At 45.0% G+C, this 23,206-nt stretch overlaps 1 protein-coding gene across 1 annotated transcript; it reads left to right on the top strand.

The window, feature by feature from the left end:
* The first annotated feature begins 309 nt into the window (after positions 1 to 309).
* lurap1 (leucine rich adaptor protein 1) lies at positions 310 to 11,630 on the top strand. Its single transcript, XM_076015960.1, has 2 exons — positions 310 to 677; positions 10,751 to 11,630. Exons 1-2 carry the CDS (start codon positions 462 to 464, stop codon positions 11,540 to 11,542), a joined length of 1,008 nt encoding a protein of 335 aa, XP_075872075.1. The 5' UTR covers positions 310 to 461; the 3' UTR covers positions 11,543 to 11,630.
* The last annotated feature ends 11,576 nt before the right edge of the window (positions 11,631 to 23,206 follow it).

Consider the following 23,206-nt stretch of genomic DNA (forward strand, 5'->3'; position numbering starts at 1 on the left):
GCAGCCTCCGGCGGACACACACATGACCGCGGGCGACACGCCGCGGACCGCCCGGCTGGCAAACCGCAGGAAATAAAACCACAAAAGTCAGAAGATTTTGTCTTTATTCTCTTTCGGCAGCTTTTGAAAGGACCGACTCCATCACTGCTGACACCTGATGTCCTAACTGAGACACTGAAAGCAGCATGGATCCAGAGTGACGTCACGTTGTTTGTGTGTCTCATTTTTGTTGTTGTTGTTGTTTGTTTGTTGTCCTCGTCTGGCGCAGTCCAACTCAGCCGGGGGTGAGGGAGGGGGGGGGGGGGGGGGGCAGAGGATGCCTCACCGTCCTATGGGACGCAGCAGCTCTCGCCACGTTTTCCACGGAACGCAGAGGACGTAAAGGCTGACGTCAAGAAGTCCGAGTCGCCTCTCGGCTTTTTTTTTTTTTTTTTTTCTTCTTAATTTTTTTTGTCAGCGCGATGGACGAGGGCAACGGCGGCGACGGAATCCCGGATCTGAAAGACATAGAGGTGAAAATCGGCCGCAAGACTCCCGAGGGTCTGCTCAGGTGGATGCGGGAGGAGGCGGCCAGTGGCCGGGCCGACGCCAAGCAGAGCCCCGCACACGAACCCCCTCTCAGGGAGACGGGAAGGAAGAGTTTGGACGACAAGATCCGGAAACTGAAGGCGGAGATGGTGAGGGTGCTTTACATTACTCTGTCTGTGTGTGTGTGTGTGTGTGTGTGTGTGTGTGTGTGTGTGTGTGTGTGTGTGTGTGTGTGTGCGCCACACACACATCACAGCAGTTGTATTTTAACAAGAGGCTCAGTCATTGGACAGACAGACAGACAGACAGACAGACAGCATCATTGACTCGTCCTCCATTCACTTTTCTCCAAGGCTGATGTGCCATTGGAGAGTGAGTGTCTTCTCAACAGCTGAGTTCCCTTCAGTGTTTCCTCCTGCTGCTCCTGCACGTGGCCTTAAAGGGATATTACCTCACCAAAATTTGGAATTTTGCCCATTCGCTTTGTGAATTGGTTGTGGGTTCCGATCCCGGACGAGACGAGTCGGGCCAAAGACTGCATCCTTCTCTGCTTGGAAACCAGCGTCGATGCTCAGATGGGCCGAATGTGGAGGACAAATCTCTGCACCCTTTGTGATGTCAGTCAGTGGGACCTTCAGCCCGGTGGTCGCCTGCTGTAGCTGCAAAAGGAAACGCAACAGAAGAAAAACACAGCTGATTCTAAACCAGGCATGGGCAAACTAAGGTCCGGGGGCCATATGCGGCCCGTTAAGCTTTTTAATCCGGCACACCGAACTTGTGGAAATTATATTAATAGTAAGAAAGTCGTAAAATAGCCGTATTTCATCATTTTTGGGTGTTTTAAGATTCATTTCATTCGAGAGATGAATACTGTGGAGCTTCAGACATATTTTGTTTTCACGTGAAACATGTCAAGGTAGGACAAGCAGAACCCTTGTCTGAACAAAAGAAAGGCAAAAACCTAATAAACACAATCAAGCCACTCGTGATCCAGTTTGACAGGATAGTTCAAAGTCATCGACGTGTTTTATTTGGCCAAAAATCCAACTGTAACCTTCTCGCCTGGAGTGGCATTGGTGCGAGTGCGCACAAGACCAACAGGGACGTGACACAGCTGGCTGAGCAGATACGTTGTGTTGTGTTGTGTTGTGTTGTGTTGTGTTGTGTTGTGTTGTGCCCTTTTTACTCCAACTTCCAGAGGCTTGGGTGGCACGACATTCGTTTTGTGCATGGCTACATTAGATGTCATTAGCTGGGAAATCTGCAAACAGTTAATAGAGTTAAGAGTGTTCTTCAACGTTGGGCAGAGTAGAGTAGAAAATGATGCAATTAGTTTTGGGCGAACGCACCCTTATTGAGTTCACACTATCGCAACCTCTGACTGAGCCGTTTTGCCTGTTTGAAATTGATACTTACTTTATAAGCTACATGTGTACATGAATAGTAGTTGTTAGGTCTGTATTTCATGGATAAATATACTGAGCATAAAGTCTCTCGCTCATGTCTTTTCAGGACGAGTGCTAAAAATAGCCCACATGCTGAGCGTGACTCAATCTGCCAGGCTCTCGCCAACGTAAAAGTCTTTTTTTCGTGAATAACCACAAACCAAAGGGGTTCAGTTTTGTGCTCCAGTTTCTAAACACCTATTTTCCTACGCTCTAAAGCCGCAGTGCACTCAACTTCCCGCTTAAACAGCCCGCTTTGTAAATGCGACTTTTCTGGAGCAGTGGTACAAATATTCATGGAATTCTAAATCCCGCATTTCGGCTTTGTTCCCGAGACTTTGTTGTTTCCTGAAGAATGACTCAATGCCCTGACCCTGAAAAACTTCTTCCACAAGTCATTTCTCTGCATTGGTGCTAGTATGTAAATATGCGATGAGTCGTCAATCAATCGTTTGATTTGTGTAGGCCTGCAAAGACAAAGATATTCTGTACAGATGCAACACTCTTCACTGTTAGACAATCAATCCGGGCGAGGAAAAACACCATAAACAGGGAAAATCAAAACTGCAGGGAGAACCACGGAGCAGGGATCCTCTCCAGGATGGGTTGGGTGGGTGTCACATGAAAAGATCGGAACATCAGGACCGCCATCTGCAGTTCATAGAATGGGAAATATTGCTTCAAATAAGATCAGAATCTCCAGTTAAGAAGGAAATGACACAATTCCCTTTGCGTTATTTCTTTTCTTTATCTTCAGACGAGCCCACCTGAGGAAAGGCGATCTCTCGATATTTTAGCCGACAGTGTCAGTGGTGCAAAAACACAGTGAAGTTTTATTTGGCTAGCTGCTCTGTGTGCCGGACCAAACTCTGCGGCTGGGCAGAGACCTCAGAGGCCTGTCATCCCTGCAGCGTTACCAGGCAACCACAGACCGAGTGGCACAGGGTGGGAGCAATCTTCTTACACAACTATTGGCAAGAATGTGATAAATGATACTTTTCTTCTAACATTCACGTCCCAGTCCCAGTCCCAGTCCAACAAGGCAATATTAGACGGAACTGCGAGTATTTGATTACACCTTTTTTCTTGTGTACTTGCAGGCGAACGCTCACTTATATTTCAAAATGTCTTCATTTTGATGAGGTAATTCTGAAGGGAAATCAGCAGCAAATTAAGAAGTTTATTCGTTGCTAGTGCGTTCTCAAGTGAGCAACAATGAACATTACTAATACGTCTTGAGGTTTTTTCATTTAGTCCCTTCACGTGTTGACTTTTCAAAACGTAGGCGCTGGCGCATGCATTTAATTCAGTTCAAAACCCTCCAAAATTCAGATTTTATTACTGGTATACTATAAATGTATGCTTCTGTGATTACACGCTCAGCTTTTCTGGATTAGCAACCTTTTCTTTTTTTTTACAACCTTCATAGTTGTCTTGTGACTCTAAATACTGTATAAAAGTTAAGTTGTTTTTCACTTTGGACCGATGCTTGCCGATGAAAAAAACCCTTTTAAAGTCGGGCAAGATGGAGGTTCAGAACCTTTCCATCCATCCATTCATTTTCAATACCAGCTTGGTCCTGTAGAGTCACGGTGGTCCGCTGGAGCCGAGTCGGGTTCAGAACCTTCATCTGGTTTAGGGTGTGTTGTGCGCAGGGATCCTGTGGATCAGGAGCCACTGTGCACACCTGTGATGGAGCCCCAGCTGTTGGTGAGGTACCAGGCTGACGGCTGCTTTCATGGTCCTGATTCTGATTCTTCCCTGGACCCAGTAGTTTGCGTTGCAAGCATGGCTTTTTTTCTTGAGTCTTTAGTTTGTCGTAGAAGTAGAAATATCAAATGACCCTTCCGTGACCTTTGTCCATCTGCGTCCAGAATGACGGTGGCTGTCCGTCGCCGTAGTAACGCCTCGGCTTCTCTGTTGTTTTGACCCTTCCTCTGCGAACGTGCACGTGATCGTGCGTTCCTGTGGTTTTCGCAAATAAAAAAAGAAAAAGACGCCGGCTGGCCACCGGCAGCCAGACTGCTAAGGCGAGCGGCCTTCTGACCAACTTCCTCTGAAGCACATCAGCTATGTTCGAGGATCGAGAACACATTATCGGTTCGACCGCACGTTGGAAATAGAAGCGGCGTTTGGTCGTGACGCTGGCAGCCTGGGTGGACGGAGAGAGAGCCAGAGAGGAAGCAGGTCTGCGGCCGCTGGAACGGGAAACTTCCTGAAAACTTCCTGGTTCCGTGACGCTCTGTAGGTACACATTGCTGGGTGTCTTAAGTCTGGCATGTTGGTGGAGGTCACAGTTCATTTATTTGATCTGCATCGGTAAACAGAGTTCACGTCTTATTTTGAACATGAATATTAGTATTATTATCGTGACTGTGTTGACCTGTTAGATATCAAGCCTTTAGGCCAGAGGACATGTGACTATATGTCAGGCTGCACTACGATTGACCATTACATGACTGTCTCCAAATAGCAGCAAAGTGTGGTCCTCATTAGCCAAACAGCCCATTTAGCGGAGCGACTATGCAACACCGTAGCCGCCCAAAGCACCGAGCTCATATTCCCTGCACCTCCCCTGACATTCGGCAGGGATCTGTTGAGAGCAGATTCGAGCTGATTTATTGCCAGTTTTGTCCATTAATGACGTGTGCTGTGGGAGTGAGGTGATAAAGAGCCACTTCCTGGGCCGCAGCAGGCTGAAACTCCATCACACACCTCTGCGTGAGTCTGCGTGGGCGAGTCCTTCATGAGAGAGCCGTGCTTGCAATGGCGGAGGGAAAACTTGGCAGTGCGTCCGGTTAGGAACGATGGACAGTAACACCCACAGCTGACTGCTTTAGTTTTGGTCAAATGTTGAATTAACACAAATAACTAATCAGCCAATCACATGGCAGCTGCTCAGTGCATGTAAGAGATGTAGATGTGGTGAAGATGACTGGGCAGGCTGGTCCGAGTTGAGATGGCAGAATCTTCTCCAGGGATGACAGGAAATGGTCCCGACAAGGAGATAAAATCCTCTGAGCGTTATTTGTGAGGAGGAAAAAGCCTGGTTGGTGTCAGGGCTGGGTGGTCAAAAAGACGAGCAGCGGTGACTCCAATAACCTCAAACAAAAATGTTCCAACTTTGTCAGCTGTGAACTCAGTGGCTACTTTACAAGGTGCATCTTGCCAGTACCAGCAACCTAATAAAGTGGCCAGTGTGTTTGTGAGTCTGAACTTATAAATAGAAACTTCACCAGGCTTTTTCTGTCTCCCTGACCACCAGTCTGACTGCTTTGCACATAAACATGCAGCCCATTCTGCCGTCACTCTGTCTCGTGTTTTCTCCATATCACAGAATCAGAATGTTGTCAGAATGTCAAAGTTCAACGAAATTAAAAAAGCGCAATCCTTGCTGGTACGTTCAAGTTCTGTTGTGTTTGATGTTTTATCCTCCGGTACAAACATGTTAGATTGCACTCTTTGCTCAAGAGGCACCTGCCCACTGTAAGATCAAGAATGAAGTGTGCTGAAATGCTCACATAGTTCATGCGACCTGTCAGGGGAAATTGGGACCGACACCTCAAATGTTGGAACTCACTGTTAAAGTTCCTCCCCCGTCAACGAAACCCAGACTAACTCTACAACGATTGTTCATCAGTGAGAAAATGTAGAAAGCACTCATTGTCAAAGGCAGTTAAGACTTCTGATGGGTTCATCTATCGTAGCGTCTTGCTTTGCAGACAGATGATGAGCAATTCAAGAGTTTGCTAAACACAAAAAGTCAATCCTCAATTTAGAAGAAGTGGAAGCAGCAGTTTAGCAGCTTGGCCTTTCAACTGCCCATCAACAGGATTATGACACCAATGTCTCAGACAGCGAGGGCAAGACAGCTCTGAGCGTCAGAGGAAGTGTTGCGTAGTGACGCCGTCTTTGTGTCTCAGCACGATAAACGTTGTTCTTTGCGATGGGGGCAGGTGCTCTTATAAAACGTCTGCCTTTCGTCTCCTGCCGCTGCGTGGAAGGAACCCCGTGCACTGATCCAACGCTCGCCGGTCCGCAGACATTCCTCTCAAACCGCACGAGTCTGGCAACAGCCAAAACACACGTGCACCGAAGCCACGCTGGCTTTATTGGCTGCTTGGTGGGGGTTTTTCACTCACGGATCAGCACCGGGACTTTTGTTGCTTTTTTTTTTTCCTTTTAGTGTGAATTTTTGTTTTCTTCTGGCATCTTCCTGTTGCGGTCTGAAGCGACGGCTTTCTATTCGCTGTGAAGGACAGCGCAAAGTCGGCTGGAGGGAATCACCGTCTAGCATCAGTCTGCCGGCCGCGCTGGCTGTCTGAGGCAGCAGAGGCTCCTTGTCAGATTAAATCACCCTGTAGCGCCAGTGACCTGAGCCCTCGCTGCCTCTGCCGTAATGCTGTTTGTGTAACTTAATGTCGAGGGAAACACATTTGACGGCGGCACGTCTTCCGCTTTATCTCGATCGGTGCTCGTCAGGGAAGAAAAACGATGGAAAGTGCCGTAGAATTAACGCTTCAACGCTTACCTCAAAGTTCAGGGCGAGGAGAGAGCACATAAGGCACGGACGTTAGATTTGGAAGACTCGTTAGACTTTGAATTCAGAGATGAAGGTGTAGAAAGGGCGAATGGAGGGAAGCGAGACGAGAAGATTGAGCGTTGAAGGGGATTACGTGAGGACGACACCCAAGTGTGCCGAGAGAAAGCTGAGTTCTACAAAGTTGTCATAGATGGTTGCTTGCCATCTTGATTCCACCCCAACACACACACATGCACTCAAACACATGCACCTGTTAGAATAACTGCCGTAGCAGTTAAAGTAGCAGTGTAGCGGTTCATCGTTGCAGTTTGTTTCTTAGTTTTAATATGATTTAACTAACTTTATTTTTGTTGTGATCCTTAATGGAAGTAGATGAGCAAAAAGGAAAGTTAGACACACATGATTAAACCCTCAGTGGAGTCTTTCATTGAAGCTTTAGTGCAGAAAGTGTTCTATTTCTTTGTGATTCCAAGCTATTGTAGCACCATGAAGAAGGTAACACATTTAAAACTATTTAAATGCGTGTTAGGTATCGAGAGACAACACGTTCTTAACTCGTCTACTTGTTGTTCTAAATATAACAAAGCAAAAATGACGGTGAGTAAAATTTTAAAGGGGCGAAGATCAATGAACCAATGAATAAACAATCGGCACAAAAAGGAGCAAATTTAAGAATGGACGCCTGACAGGGACTCGGGAGGGGACCGTGGACAGCTGGAGCGGGCGCTGGTTCCGCAGTGAGACCGATCTGCTGCGCACCGAGGTGGGAGGGGCTCCCCGGCAAGGTCGCCGTGTGTCCGAGCGAGGGAGCAGTGAGGTGTAACGACAGAGAGTGACACCAGAGGACGTGAGACAGAGACGGAGGGACACCGAGCCGAGAGAGAGGCCTGTGTGTGTGTGTGTGTGTGCGTGTGTGTGTGTGTGTGTGTGTGTGTGTGTGTGTGTGTGTGTGTGTGTGTGTGTGTGAAGAGAGCGTGTGATTTGAAGCGTCCCCGCTGGCTGTGATTCAGCAGTCTGCTCTCGCCCACCATGTGACACTGAAAAGCTGCTGCCTCACAGGAGGGTTTGCAGACTGGGCTTCCGATGTTGCTGTGTTCTGATTCGCTGGCCGACTCATCTCAGACGTCGGGCTTCTATGTATAGTACCGAGGGTCGTGATTGCAGAGAAGGTGACAAGTCTGAAATGCTACAGGTCTGGCTTTAGAAAAAACAACAGTTTTAGTTGTGATTGAATTGACAGAAGAGAAAACAGGGCTGCTGTCAAACTCCCAACGTATCCCCTTGGTGTACATCCAGTGCCTCCTCCAGCACCAGTGAGCAAATGTGCCGTGCTAGCGCTATTTTTTTTATCGAAAGAAAATCTGAAAACTTGTTGGATTTCTGGGATGTCGTAGCAGCAGGCCAGGGCCGCCTGGGTGGAAGCTCCCGGGGCGACCGTTTCAAGAAAAGCCACAAAATGTCAAACAAAGTGTCCAAGTCCAACCCGACACCCAACCAAATGTTCTTAACGGCAAACTTTCCAACAATTATCCCCCACTGCGGAGGGAGGCTGTTAACAACTCTGATTCACTCTGGAGAAATGAGTCGGTCAAAATTTGAGAAGAGGGACGACTGCTCACAGAACGCTTCAGTCGAGGTTTGTTTTAGCCATGCGTCGCTTATTAGAGTTTCAGTTGAAGGGTTTTCTTTTCTTATCTTCAGACAGCGTGAGAGGGCTGATGGTGTACGCTGACTGAAAATAATGATTAAAAAAAAATTGTTTCAGTTGAATTTTGCATCAACTCAAATTTCAACTGGTTCTTTCATTGTTAAAATAACATTTTCTTGGTTTCTGGGTCTGCTTGAAACCACGATTGATGTTTTGAAGAACACTGTACACACAAACACACGGTTATAGAGCAGATATAAAAGGCAGGGCAAGCTCTCCAAGATCCTGCGGCTCAGCCAGGAGGTGTTTGGCTCAGAAAACTGAGCTCTGCTTGGCTGTGTGTTAATGGCACATATAGACAAAAGATGATTAATGGCGCTTCAGTCCCTGACAGGCTGCCTGGGCTCTGTCACCGTTAAGCCTCTGACTTCATGTGACCCCGTCCTTCAACATGGTTACATATTTATAAATCAAGGGGCTGTCCTTCTGCGTTGACATTTTTTATGTAGTTATTTTTAATTAGTGACAGTCACAGAAAAATGAGGTTTGCACTCAATATCTTTTCCCCCACATTTATGCCCCAAAAAACTCCTGGGAATTTTAGTTGATAAGCAGTATTTTGGCACATCTTCCTGTAGGCGTTGGCTCAACAGTGCTCTTGTATGCAAACTGTCAAAGTTGTAGTGAGAGGCTCGTCGTACAAATAGATGTGGTTTAGTCCGGACACGTATTCATCATGTGTTTCTCTTTTTAGACTATGAAATGTGACAACATCCCTGAATAGTGTTGGGGCCGTGGTGCGCTAAGCCCAGTTAGCATGTTGCTACCTCAGCGCTCGCTGCTTTTTTACTGCCGTCCTTATTAAGCATCCAGCGTCTGCCAGCAGAAAACCTCAAACCTCAAAGCTGAACCCCGCCCCAAATGGCTGCCTGTGCCCCCGAATGTCGGTGGTTTACACACACACACACACACACACACACACACACACACACACACACACGAGCATGCCGCGGTTGTTAATCTTCAGTCCTCGGTCTGGCTGCTCCTCCTTGCGAACCATGTGATCTCTGCTTTAATGTGTGTTTTGGCCTCTTGATATCTATTTATGTACCTCTTATTTCATGTTCGCCTTTCAATCTTGTTTTTTTTCCCCTCTTCATCTCATGCCTGTTTGAAATGTGCGCGCTAGCTAAGGCCGGGTGTCTTCTATCTGACCCGCACAGAAGCTTTTAGCCGACCTCAGCAGCGCACGCTGCTAAACATGTTGCTAAACGTTTCCAGTCGCAATGTGCAGCGGTGAGCTTTCATTGCAGACCACTTGCACCAATGTGCAGACTGTGAATTTGGAAAGCAGCTCACTGAGTTAGTGGGATTAAACAGCGAACAATTGATTGTCACTGTTGGAAATCCACTGCATGGATTTTCAAATTGTTTCCTCTGACTTTGGTCGTCTATATTTGGACTGAGACATGGCTTCTGGTAGAGATGTAAAGTCTTGCTTTGGTTAGGCGTTGGTCAAGGGCTGGGATAGTCATTGGATGGATTGACCATAACTCTCTTGGGGGGTCTTGAAGACCTTCAATGGATTTTAATCCAGGAGTCCATGCTACCAAATGAACCAGTGTTTTTACCCTACTACCCTCACTGCCAGAATTATTATTATTATTATCATAAAGGTACAGGTAAGCTAAACGCTTTAAAACGCATGAAAGCCTCCCATTGATTCCCTTCTGGCTTTACCTGTCTCCAGTGTAAAAAGATACTTACCTTCTACTTATTATACCTATTACCATTATGCAGATTAGTCAGTGAAAAACGGTAGCAACTGACATTTTCTTTTCGGCATTAGAAGACAATGGAGGAAGGGTGTTTAGATATTTACCCTTTCCAAAGTTGCTCCTCCTCTTTTCTAACACTTTCATTTTTCATCAGTAAAAGGATTCTATGAGCCCACTTTTACCATTTTTCACAGCCAAGATGGAAAACAGAACATTGTGTTTGGAGCGCACTGCAACAATATTGCTCAATGTTCAGAGAGCTATCGTAGAATCACTGTTGCCGTCTTCTTTGCCTCCTACGACTACGATGAAGAGTTTGAGTAATTTGCAACATTTAGAAATCTGTTTTGAATTTATTTTCCCTTTCAATTCAATAGTTTGCGTTCACTGACTCATCTCTGTTTTGGACTCTTATCACAATCGGCTTCATTAAAAATAATCCACTGGAATGCTCGAAGAACATTACTAGTGCAGGTAAAGCAGTCAGGATTTGCTGAACACGTTATGGGATGGCTTTGACAGTTGTTGCCTTGAATATCTAATTGAATGTGATTTCAGAGAATGAATTTCAAGTTTACAATATATGGCCATCATTCTAGAAGTTGAATTCTTTTAAATTGTTACAAAAAATACAAAAAGTAATGACAAAAGATTGTTGCATAAACCTGGTTAGAATGGACTTCAATACAAAAGCGAGTCAGTGACCCCAAACCTTTGAATGGTAGTGTAGTTGAAAAGAACAAATCAATGCACCTAAAACTGATGAAGTGACTCCATAACTTCAGTAACATTTCTTCACTTGTTACAGGCACACTTGCGTTCAGTGGACGTGAAGCTCTTGCAGCAGCTGCTGGCCGTCAACGAGGGCATTGAGGCGGTCAAGTGGCTGATGGAGGAGCGCAGCACCCTGACGAGTCGCTGCAGCAGCCTGACCAGCAGCCAGTACAGCCTGGGCGACACGTCCTGGCGGGGCTCCTGGAGCAGCCTGCAGGACCCCAACGACAAGCTGGACAACATCTCCATCGGCAGCTACCTGGACACGCTGGCCGACGACATGGACGAGTACTGCCCCTCCAGCTCCGAGTCGGTCATCTGCTCCTCCGTCACACCGCTGGCTTCCGAGGGCGCCGCCAAGAACCGGACTGGAGGGGGCGCCGGAACGGGGGTGAGGTCTTGTGTCAGGGTCGGAAGTCAAGAGAACGGGATTAGCGATGGAACTGAGGCCAAAGCGGCGAGAGAAGCAGGAAGTGGGGTCAACGGGACCGCGGGTGGGGAACCAGCGCCTCCTGTTGGCCGCCCCCAAACCAAGCAGGATGCCCCCGTCTGGTCCAAGGCTTCGGACACGGGTAAGGAGGGCCTCACTCCCGAGGGGAACTCCCAGACGCGAGCCGCTAAAGCTAACGGCGTTGCAGAGAAAGCGAGCGAGCAGACTGGCAGCCCGACTCGACTCGGCCTCGGCCAGAAGCAGAGTCCCAAACTCACGGCGTACAGGAACGGGAAGATCGAGCTGGACACCTGTAAGATGAAGGGCAAAATGCACCTGGAGTACGATGCCCACTGGCGGTGGGTGCAGTCCCAAGAAGACGTGACGTTTCTGTGAGTGGGATTGGACGGCAACAGAGGAGAGGTTCGAAAGAGACTTCTCAGCCCTCCCTCTGTCTCGTAACAGAGGGAGGGCTGAGTGAAGGACGGAGACGGAGGGGAAAGCAAACTGCTGCTGTCACATTCACACAACAGGAGGAGGATTTGTTTTTTTTGGTTACCAATCACTGGGATGAGGAGACACAGCGTCGATGTTTTTGTTCTTTTGGTCCCTCCGCTGACTGCACTAACTTTCTATCAAACACTGATGTCAAGTTTCAAGGTGGTTGCACATTGCAGGCCAGTCAGGGCTGCCTCAAACACTCAGTCTTATTATCCCGTGGCATAGACTTTTCTCAGGGTCTTTCGTGGCGTTCCCTGATTTACAAAACAATCTTTGCTTTCCCTTTTCGAAGCACAGCGAGACGATCAGACGGCGTGCGTTTCTGAATATGGGTTCTGTCGTGAAACAAACGTGTTCCTTTACTCACTTCCTTTACTAAACGTCGCCCATTGAAAAAGAGTCACACTCAGTCACTGACCTTCCTTAAATCTTCTCTTGGATAGCTCTCTTCAATTCCACTCCTGATCCTATTCCATACCTATTCAAAAAGTCATTCTTCTACTAACAGGAATTTAGAAAACTACTAGACTTCTCGAGTTCGCCAAAATCTGAAGATTATAGTATAATGTAATCTGATTAAAGTCTTAACCATAGTTGACAATAATCAAACATTCTGTGGTTGAGCTTCTAGGAGACAAAGTTAGAGTGTCTGAAAATAGGAGATGGAATATTAAGAGTGACACACTGTGCCTGCTGCTGTCACTCGTGTCTTTGTGGAACTAAATACTTTGAACGCTTAACCAGCCACCCCGCAATATTGTATATTGATTGAAACGCAACACAGCTACTCTGTGCATCAGGTACTAGTTGTGACTGGTTTTGTCGTGGTAAATGCTGACTGTTGCTCTTGCGTCTGTTTTGCAGCGAGCGGTTTTCCAAGCAAGTGTTGTGCCTGATCAGTGTAAACCTGTATGCCTGCCTTTTTTCTTCCTTTCTCTCTGTCTATTTATTTTTGTTTGCTCCGGGACGATTGCACTGTTGTTGTGATAATCTGAGTTTTCCTACTAAGTACTCGCTAATTTTGCGTCCTATTGGTCCCTGCTTGCAAATGGCTTGATAAACTGTCCGGGGGGGTGGGGGGGGTGGGGGGTCTCTCTGTGTTTGATGTTGACTGGTAAATGTGTCATATGGCTCGGACGGATACTGCATGCCTTTAGCTGGGAGCTTTCATCAGAAATGTGTGGAGGACCTTAACTTAACAAAGACTCCATCATTTTCACGATGCCTTTCCTCCGCAAGTGTAATCTATTATTGTCGGTTCTGTCAGGGTTTCCTTGACTACTGACAGGGTGATGATCTGTGTGTGTGTGTTTGCATGCATGCTTGTGTGACAAAGAGAGATATCAATTGGCTGCCCAAGCACAGTTGGCCTGGACGAGAACATGACGATGATTCACAATGGCTTTCAAGCCTTTCCACTTCATTCATCAGCAGTGCACAACAGCATACGTCTTTAGAGTGGTTTGTAATTTCGCTGCAGCTGGCACATTCCGGTGAAGTTGTTAAAAGGCTCAACGTGTTACTTAATCATTCCATAGAGTAGCAGTGAGCTTATTCTCCGACAGTAAAATACACAAAACAAAATAAACAGAACACATTTGGAGACCCTGTACATAATTGTCTGAAATCAGTGGTATTTTAATGGTGTCTTGTCCATTTTAGAACGGAAACAAATTCCCTTAAAAATTTAGCCAGCGTGGAAATGAGTTAATGTTAGCTTGACTCTGTTAGCAAGCATGGAATGCTACGCTGTAGCATGCTAGTCGTGCTCTACCCAGTCTGAGGGACAGCATGAAGTGTCATCTTCGGCTGGCTGAGTGTTCAGGAGCTCTTCCTGAAGAGTTCCTGAAGAGTTCCAATCCCCTAAGAGCAGGAAGCAAGTGCGCTCATGTTTGACCCTGTCCGAGCAAGAAGGTGGCTCTCAGAGCAACACTTAGAGACGTTACGTTATGGATTGATGGAATCTTAAAAGCTTTCCACTCAGTCTGTCTGCAAACTATGCACTATTCTGCCAAATAATTTCCTTAATCTCCCATACCGCAAGCTAGACAGACCAGGAAGTGACGATCCCGCTTAGCAAGGCGCTAACTCTCGCCCTTGCAAGCGGATCGGTAAGAGGAAAAATGTTCCAGATTGGCTTTAATTGTTTTATTAAGGAGAATTCTTAATAGTAACCAAATGCTGTGTGTGTACATCCAATCAAAGCAAAGTCTTAAGGCTTAGATCTTTATTTCATTTTTCTGGATGCCCCGCTGCTAAAAAGAACTGTGGAAAAATGATTACTGGAATTATCTTTTTTATATATCTACAGCCCTGACAGCACTGACTTGTAGACAGTCAGTCATTCTCAGTCTTCTCCCTTTCAGCTTAGTAGAAATTCAGGCATAGCTGGCAGTGAGGTGCTAAACTCAAATTCAGCCTCTCCATTAGTTTGAACCGCCCGAGTGTTCCCCCCCCCCCGCTGCTTTTCTTTCTTTCTTTTCAAATCTTCATTCTACTTTCCACAACCGCATTTGTTTGATGGAAACGTTCAGTTCATGCCAACACACACACACACACACACACACACACACACACACACACACACACACATGCACGCATAGACACATTTCAGTGCCCTCTGGCTGAAGACAGCACTGCGGGGGCAGTCCTGGAGACACAAAAGGAAAAGTGTTCAAATTTGACCCTGAAATCTCGGATGAGTTGGAACGAAATGGCTCCTCATTTTTTCCCCCCATCCATCTACATGCTTTTGAAACTGAAAAATAATATCCACCCCATCACTTCCACCACATTGTATCCTCAAACCACAGAGCAGACATTAAGTCATATTTAACCTACTTGAAACGTACCTGCTCAACGTAGAGTATGCCTTGGCTATGAAGCAGTGTTGCATGCCAAAGACCATGTCTGCCATGCTATTTTTTTATTTTTTTAAAATCCAAATGGGCTGAGGCATATGGTGAAAAGCTACATTTCAGTGCAAGGAAAGAACCTGTAAAAGACATTACAGCTGGCTATGTCGTGGCTCTCTGGGACTATAGTCTAGCCCAGCGTGCTGTAATGTGCTTTCCCTGGAAAACATCAGTTTAAAAACAGATCATGATTATAGTTTTTTAAAAGATTTAGTTAGTGGGTGGGTGGGGGGATGGGGGGGGGACAGACAGTCAGGCATTGTAAAGTAAACACCTTTTAGTGGTTCCCACCATCTAATTGGGGTAAACTCAACCTGACAGACTGCACATTTCATCTCCCACCCTTTCATCGTGCGTCTCGGATTTATCGGGTGCCCGCTCCGCTATGTGTGCGCTTTGGCTCCAGGTGCCAGGCCCCCTCGGGCTCTCCTGGCCGCTAGTCAAACAGCATGATTACTTATAGAGTGGACGTCCGCTTGGCTGCCATGGCGATGAGGCGAGCTGGCTGCGGCTTCCTCGCCATGTTTCAATCGCTGGGCACACGGCGCCACGGCACAATTGTGATGAACGTGATTTTGCATGATGGACGCCAAATTCTGGTTGTGTTTTAGGGTAACTCTTTGCAATGAGGATTTTAACACATTTTTTTGTGTGTATTTCTTGTTATAATTATTGGAAAAGCAAAAGTGAAATACCCTAAAGTGACAAATATAATGGAAAGGAGTATATACATATAATCTGGATATCAATTCATTATTTATTACCATTAAAGTACCCACTTCAGTAAACAGTATGTTTAGCTCTCTGTTTAAGGCCTCCCTTAAAAAAAAAAAACTACACACAGTTTAGAATACAAACTGAAACTGAATATTTTTGTTGTACCTTCCACAACAAAAGGAACTAAAAAAAAAAAAGAAAAGTGACCTGAGATGACATAGCAGAAACCTGGCTAGTGGATTTCTATCCTTTCTGGGAAGTTCAGACACTCAGATTGTATTGTTATTAGTAAATGGTATCATGAGACCCTAAGGACTGAAGAGAGTGCAAACATAAATTATGAGCAAAGGAAGTTCCATTCGGCTGCATCTCCAAGTGAGTCCAGGTCCCTCTTCAGCAGTCGTGCACCATCCAGACGTTGTCCTTGCAAGCACGAGGCCCAATCTCCTGCGGTCTGAGCGGAGCTAGAAGACAGACTGCTTGTGTCTCCCAGCAGGCAGTGCAGAGGGGTAAACAGCGAGCCGCGCAGCACTGCATGCTGCTGGGAGGAAGCTTCTATCCCCGGTGTCCTGCTGCTTCTCTTCCTTCCTTCTGGAGACACACACACACACACACACACACACACACACACACACACACACACACACACCGCACAAGCACAATTTAAGCAGGCACTGGCGGGGTCTCCGCTGGACAGACCCCCAGAGAGAGCCATGATGCATTTCGTATTTTTTTTGTGTTTTTATTTATTGTGCACGTGTGTGTTCCTGCTCGACCCTCGTAAAGACATGGACACACTGAGGTCAAGCAACACAAATAGTTCCAGAGCAGAAAGTTGAAGGCCACACAGAACGATGATCACTATCAAACGTGATTCAACGAAGTGGATTTGATGTTGATTTTTTTTTTTTTTTTTTTGTCTTAATTTGCCATCCAGTGTGTCCAGAGACGGTTTTGTTTGTTTTTTTCATTTGTAAGCTGGAAACATTGAAGAAATAACAAATGATGTTCAATGGGGAAAATATATATTACGCAGTACGTGAAATATGAGCTTATCCAACAATTAAAGATATTTTAAATGTTTGCCGCTTGTCTTTTCATTTCCTTACAGCTCACAGCGCAGTCAGCATTGAGCTAAGTGCTTCCTGTGCACCTCCCTTTACTAATCAATACCTGGAGCCGCCGTTGACGCAGACGTTAATGAGCACCGACCCATTAGTCCTCAAAGCACTCAATGGCCACTCCCAAAAAGACGAGATGTAAACATATACTGTATGAAAGCAATATTGACTGGAGGTTTGGGTACCCATGATATGTGCCAATGTTAGGGGAAGTGTTTGATTAGTCATGAAGTTCGGCTGAACCTGAGCCCGTTCTCTTGACAACATCAAGTAAGTAAACTACTTTGTATTTACTGTGAGATGATGTCTATCCTGGAATTTCTTCTGTCTTGATTTGTTTTATTTTGAATGACAATTTAGCCAGTCATCTCCGGTTCTACTCCGACTATTTGATGAGGAAAATCCTCCAGTCCTCCCATCAGATTGCAACAGAGCTCTCGTGACTGAACCGCAAAACTTTCCATTTCAAGAAGGTAAGAATAATCAATTTCTCTCTTTTGCTGGGTTGTTTTCTTGAAAAAGCCTTAGGCATTGTACATTTTAATATCCTGGAATGGCCTTGCATGGGGGTGGGAGGTGCGCTTACGGTCTGGACTCAGTAAGCGGTGAGCGAGATCAGTTTTCCTTTGTCTCAAAACTGCTTCCTTTTTTTGTGACTCGTCACTTCTCACATGATGTCAGTGTGAACAATTTATTATGTGTTGCTATCACTATTTTAGATGATTTTCCAGAATCCCAATAGTAATGCACTTGGTACAGTCAGTCATGGTGAAAAGGCTTCAGTCCAACAACACACAAAAAGAGCCCTAATATTCCCCTTAGTGGGTGATGTGTTGATGTACAAATCCCTTTATTTGTGTACCCTTCTGCCTATAGAACAGCATGCTACACTTTATCTGCTCAAATGGGGGCAGATTGTGACAGCTTTGCGTAATCTAACAAAGTCTTTGTTCTTCCCCTCAGCCTTTGGAAAACAGGGTGACGGGATCAAGGAGGAGAGGATTCCAACGTGATGCAGTTGTGTTTTTTTAAGCTCCACGCTTAAGCTGCTCCGCCAACCAGACTGAGGGGATGATGTTGGGATATTTAGATAAGAAGGTGTCTGTGGTTGGCGGGGAGGGTGCAACGATGACCTCTGGGTGGGTCGGAGCCAGAGGAACCAGCTGTTGAGGCTACAACGTAAATTAGTGAGGAAGCCAAAGAGTGGTGGAGGCCTCTGGAGCTCGTTCAGCAGGAAACAATAATGTTCTGTAAAATAAAATGGACATTTGTTCACTTTTTAACTACCCACTTTTCCAAAATCCCTTGAAATACACAGCCTAGCCTAAACAATACAATACTCCATGCTAAATGCTTCTTCCTACTCCTTTTCAAACATTGTATATTATTTTCTGTAGTTATTGACCGTTTTAAATGTGTTCATTTATTCCTTTGTTTTTGTTATTTATATTTATTACTCACACATGTTTGAAATAAGGCCTTCGTTCATTCCAATAAAAAGCCTGGGATGGATTTGTTAAGACGATGGACTCGGTGTCGCCCATTGATTCTTCTCCACCGAGGAGACAGCCCGTCTGTTTTGTCACACGTGGCTCTGCTAATTGAAGCAGTCCCAGTGTTTGCTGTATGCTGCTGCTGTCAGCACGGCGTTTTATTTTACAGCTGTCAGAGCTGCTGATGTTAAACACGCCTGCACATTTAAACGCGCCGCTCATCAGACGTCTACACAAATGCCACGAGCTCAACCTGTGTTTTATTTAGCTGCCTAGCCACATATTGTTTTTGTTACCCCCTCTGTTTTTTCACTGCCATGTGTTCTTTTTCCACAGTGAGTGGCAAGTGCGCGGAACGCATGCAAACAACATAAGTGGACCGTGAAAGCACAGTTGGGGGAGATGGTTTCCTGCTTACACGTCAGTTTAACGCTCCCTGGAGAGACACAAAACACAGAGGCATGATGGAGAAATGGGGGGGGGGGGACAGCGAGCAAATAAAGTCTTGGCGTCCTTTGGGAAATGGTAACAGATTATCCGGCCAGTTAAAACAGCTGCGATGGACGTCACCAAACACAGTGACCTCTTTCTTCTTCCTGAGGGTTCAAGTATTCCAAACAGACATTGACATCTCCTGGCTAATTGTCTCCTTATTCCTGCTTTTCATTTAGAAGACAAACAGAGTCTTTCTTCTTTTCATCAGGTGATAAAGGGGAGAGTTACATGAAAATGACCGTTTATTTAACTTCACTAAATATAAACTGTAAGCTGAAGCTGTTTAGCCTTATTGGACCGCCACTAAATGTTCTTGGATGTGACACTGAGGCAGTCCAACATGCCAATATGTGCAGTTACCAACATGCAATTTGATGACTATTTAAGCAACTCAACCTCACATGGCAAGTGGCATTTAAATGATTATGGAATTGGCTATGATTATTACTAATAACTGGTTTACTGCATGTACTATGTGGACAATGTAAACTCAAGAGGTAAACGTTACTATTTGAATGAATTTACTGAATCGAAATTCCACCTTCCCCCCAAAAAAACCACTGGCTCGATCATAAATTATCATGGTCATCTATCCAATCATGCTGATGCTAATGTTCCCAACACGCCACATAATTTGACTGAACTGAGTCAATGAGTGTTTCTTGATGCCAATCCAGCAGCCATTTCAAATCGGATGTGTCTCCAAAACTGGCGACACGGACTACAGTCCTCCTCAGAGTAGGGCAAGCATGAAACTGCAGGTCAGGACCTGTTTATTATTATGTGCTGTCACTTGACCGACTGAAAGAGGGATTAGCAAATATTTCAAGGAGCTAATCTGTCATGAACATTGGTGTTAGTTCTCATCTAGAAAAGGGCATGAGGTGAAAAAACGAAACATTTATAAAGAATAGACCAAATAAAAACCGATTCCATTATTCTGACCAATCCATCATTTTAAAACCATGACTAAAACAGTATCACTGCACACTCTCATACTGTGTTCTTGTGAAAATAACCCCCAGCGCTATGCCCATTTCTTCCTCGTCCTCGTGATCCAACCCGGATCATCAGGAACGTTCCCAAACACTTGGAATGTTAAAACGAGCGTCGCTACTGTTGGGTGTTTTTACTCCAGAGGTCCCAGCGCTGCGACGAGAGGCAAACAAACAAAGGGGCAGAACGAGGCCACGGCGTTCCCATCGAATGGCGTAACCCAACGTGGGTCGAGGTCAGCAGAGGCCAAACTTTTTCAGGGAGATGTTGATGGAGTTTCCAGTGGCTACCCAAAGATTATATGGTGAAGTGAGTTATAAGACGGTTGGGGTTGAAGCCATCTGTTCTGTGTTTCCATGGCCCAGCGTGCATGTGCTCGTCCGAGTGTTTTTGTTCTCGGCAACAGGGTTCCTCAGCCACAAGGTTTTTTTTTGTGTGCAGTATCATTCAGCCCTGTTGGTTGGTTGTCCCCAGTTTGCAGACATTTTTACTTCACGGTATAAGAGAGGGCACAACCTAACCCAAGGTTATACCATTTCTAATCCGTTCGAAGACTGAATGGACTATTGATCTGATAATCCCAGACCAATAAAACTCAGTCCTGATAGCTTCAGTCTTATTCACCGGGAACAATCCAAAGTCTGTGCAATGTCAGATCAAGCAGAAATTGAAGTATACACTGAGTTCTGCCAAAATCTGCCCTGGGAACAATGTCTATGAGACAACTTGTTGGCAATTTCTTATTTTAACGTCCACATATGACTGAAAATGTACCTTTTTAAATTAATAATTAGAAAATGTATGCTGGACCTTGCTGTAGTTAGCGCTTGAGTTCCTTTGTATGTTCTCCTCGATTAAAATCTGCAGCGCCTCAGCATTTTGTCCTGAATGCTCAAAGCCACCAATGTGTCATATGACACTGGGGGATTTAAAATGCAAGTCATGCATGCGTTTCCCTGTAATGGCAGGAGAGAGAATAGATTGGTTTTGGTGGGTTAAAAGAAATATTTTTCCATGCATGAATGCACCAAATTTGAACGGTCAATGAATCCTATCGTGACTGCAGTGACTTGTTGCGTAACAGTGCAGGGGTACTGCACTAAAAGAGCGTCGTAATGTGGTCCGCAATACTGCTGATACAGCTGATGGAAAGGCCGCAGACAACACAGTCATGTGCAACCTTGTGCGGCAGCTGGATCACTCACATTCCAATTTAGAAATCTTGCTCGTCCATTTTAGCAAGCTGTAATTTAAAATGATTTCATTCTGCTTAAGGATTCCTGTCAATATGAAAAGGGGTAAGAAAACAAAGGAAGAAATATGGGAAGAAAGTACTAGAAAGTGATGCCCAAGGCTTTCCTCAGTCAAAAATATGTTTTTGGCATGACTCCCGTGAATGATTCTCATACGGAAGACAGTTTTTCGGTCTCCACTTGTCATGAAGAGCTATTGGGTGCACCTTTGATTGTAATCCAAGGCCCTCAATGCTCTGTATGGTGTGATTTTATATGGCCAAGTCACCCCATCCCACCTTACCAGTGTCTTATTTTTATTCTGCAACTGAATTTATTACTAATGTGCTGTGAAGCTCAGGACAAATACAATTTTAGCAATTGTAAATGCAGTTGCCGACCCAAGAAAAGGTGCAGGGTGACTTAAAGAGCACTGCATTAAGCCAATTAACAAATAGCTTTATTTAGGTTGGAACAGTCCACTTATTCTACTTTTTTTTTTTTATCATGAAAATGAGATGGATGAGAGTTTTACACTCAAGAGTGGCCCACCTTGTGAAGTGGCCAGTGAAGTTCAGGCTATTGTTGTGTCAAAGCACATTGATGGGAAAGACACACAGTGTGGATCTTTGAGTGTTTGCCTAGCAGTGAATGAGGCCATTCTCTTACGAGTCGGTGCCATAAGCACTTAAGTAGCAGCACTGACAATAAAGAAGCATACGATTCAAACGGGTGGAGTTTTCAAGAGAGCCACAGGGCTCGTTATAGCCTTAATGTAAATAGCAGAGGTGGCTTAACATTTTGGTGACCTGCTCTCTTCCCCTTGAAGTAGTTCAAGCTCTGTGTTGATCAGAGTTGATTTATGTTTGTTCTGCTGGACAGCTTGCACGACTCGTTTCTATTTTGACACGTGCACACGTACCCCAGTCTCCTGCTTTTTTTACCAGCTGCGTTGGCTTTGTGACTATTGCTTTAAATCATGCTGTGGTTAAGCCCAATCTTCTTCTTCTTTTTTTTTTTTTAATGTTTTGATTCTTCAGTTTAACCTATTTTTTCTGACTTTGCCTTCTAAGGTTTCAAAAAAAATGTAATTACAGCCACAGATGCTTCTGGAAAATATTGTTGAAATTCCTCTCCTCCATCTCCTGATGCCAACTGCCATATTGTCAGTGTTGGTAGACATCACAGTGGCTGCTAATAAAGTGGACCCTACAGTCCTTCTACTGCCTGAAACATATTTACATCTGCGATACAGTGCTAACCTTGTATTTTAATCACTAGAAGCTTTCCTGGTGAACTTCTCCTCTTCAGGTGAGTTCTTTGTGAGGTGCCCCAAGGCTCAATTCTAGGTCCTAGAATGTTTTCTTACACATATCATTCAGAAAGCCAAGGGGTTTGTGGAAAGACTTCAAATCTTTTTGAAAGCCAAGCTTAGCGTAGTTCCAGGTTTGAGAGAGACTTCAGTTGTGTTTAAAACCAGGGAAGTTGTACAGGAGTCTTTCAGTTTCTATTTTTGGAAGTAAGGTTTTAAGGAGTCATGTTAAGTCAGGTTAAGTTTGTTAAAAGTGAAACTCAGGAACATGATTTAAGCTCCTTTTCAAAAGTTTCAATGGGCTTGTGAAATTGCTTAAGAGAACGATAGACGGAAATAAAGGTCTGGTTTGACCAAAAAAAATTGTTTTCCCACACACAAGGAAGGTCAAGTAGTTGCTTCACCACGGCCTCTTCGGACTGTTTAAAAAAAATAAAAAATCATTTCAATGCTTGTAACTTTTTTCTTTTTTTTAAGTGTTCGTACAGATAATTTGTTTCATATTTAGCCAACCATTGCTTTATTTCCTGTGGCTGAAACTGAGGTTCCTTACTTTTCCACCAGTCATTAGGAGTAATTGGATGCGCCTGTGACGATGACGCAGCTGCAACTGATGATGATGATGATGCTCAACCTGGCTGTGAAGGTTATATAAGGACCTTCGCTGCGCAGCCCACTGTGTGTGTGTGGGGGGGAGCCAGCACCTTCAGCTGTCTCACTATGGTGGACTGAGTGGTGTTGGTTGGAGTGTTTTTTTTTCTTCTTTTTTTTTGTAAGATTGGTTTAAGAAAGTTGTAGGAACTTGTGCTCTTATTTGACTGAGGCCAGTTCAGTTCCAGTCAATATGAGTTCTGTATTCCAGAATCGTTTTTACATTTGACATTAAATGGTGTTGCCACCAGTTACCAACCACATTGGCAAAATACATTCTTTTTTTTCCCCGAGAACTTTTGCCATTGTTTGTTGTAGTGATGTACCTGTTTAAGTTGTTTTTTTACAGAAACATGACACTCCTAACTACTTGGGCAAAGGTTCAATTCAACAGTGGCGTGTGTATTCTGGCTGTGTTTGACACATAATGCTGTCACTGCGCTACACTGAGATAGAAATTGAGGACAGGAAGTCTCAAGCAGTTGCCAACTGAAAAACGGTGATCCAGAGTTTGTCTAATCACCCTCTGAGTTTCCTGCACAAACCCTTTATTTATTGATTCTTCACCTCATTGGTTCATTATCACACAGATCTGACATGAATGCATCACGTTTTAGAAACGTTCCC

Source organism: Nelusetta ayraudi, unplaced genomic scaffold (genome assembly GCF_046127955.1).
Source record: "Nelusetta ayraudi isolate G7.1 ecotype Tasmania unplaced genomic scaffold, CSIRO-AGI_Nayr_v1 ptg000204l, whole genome shotgun sequence".
Lineage (NCBI taxonomy): Eukaryota > Metazoa > Chordata > Actinopteri > Tetraodontiformes > Monacanthidae > Nelusetta > Nelusetta ayraudi.

What these genes read in the sequence shown, in the direction of transcription:
- lurap1 (XM_076015960.1), top strand. Translation starts at nt 462, where the DNA reads ATGGACGAGGGCAACGGCGGCGACGGAATCCCGGATCTGAAAGACATA. An exon ending in GGAAACTGAAGGCGGAGATG is followed by an intron (nt 678 to 10,750) that starts GTGAGGGTGCTT and finishes CACTTGTTACAG; the next exon opens with GCACACTTGCGTTCAGTGGA.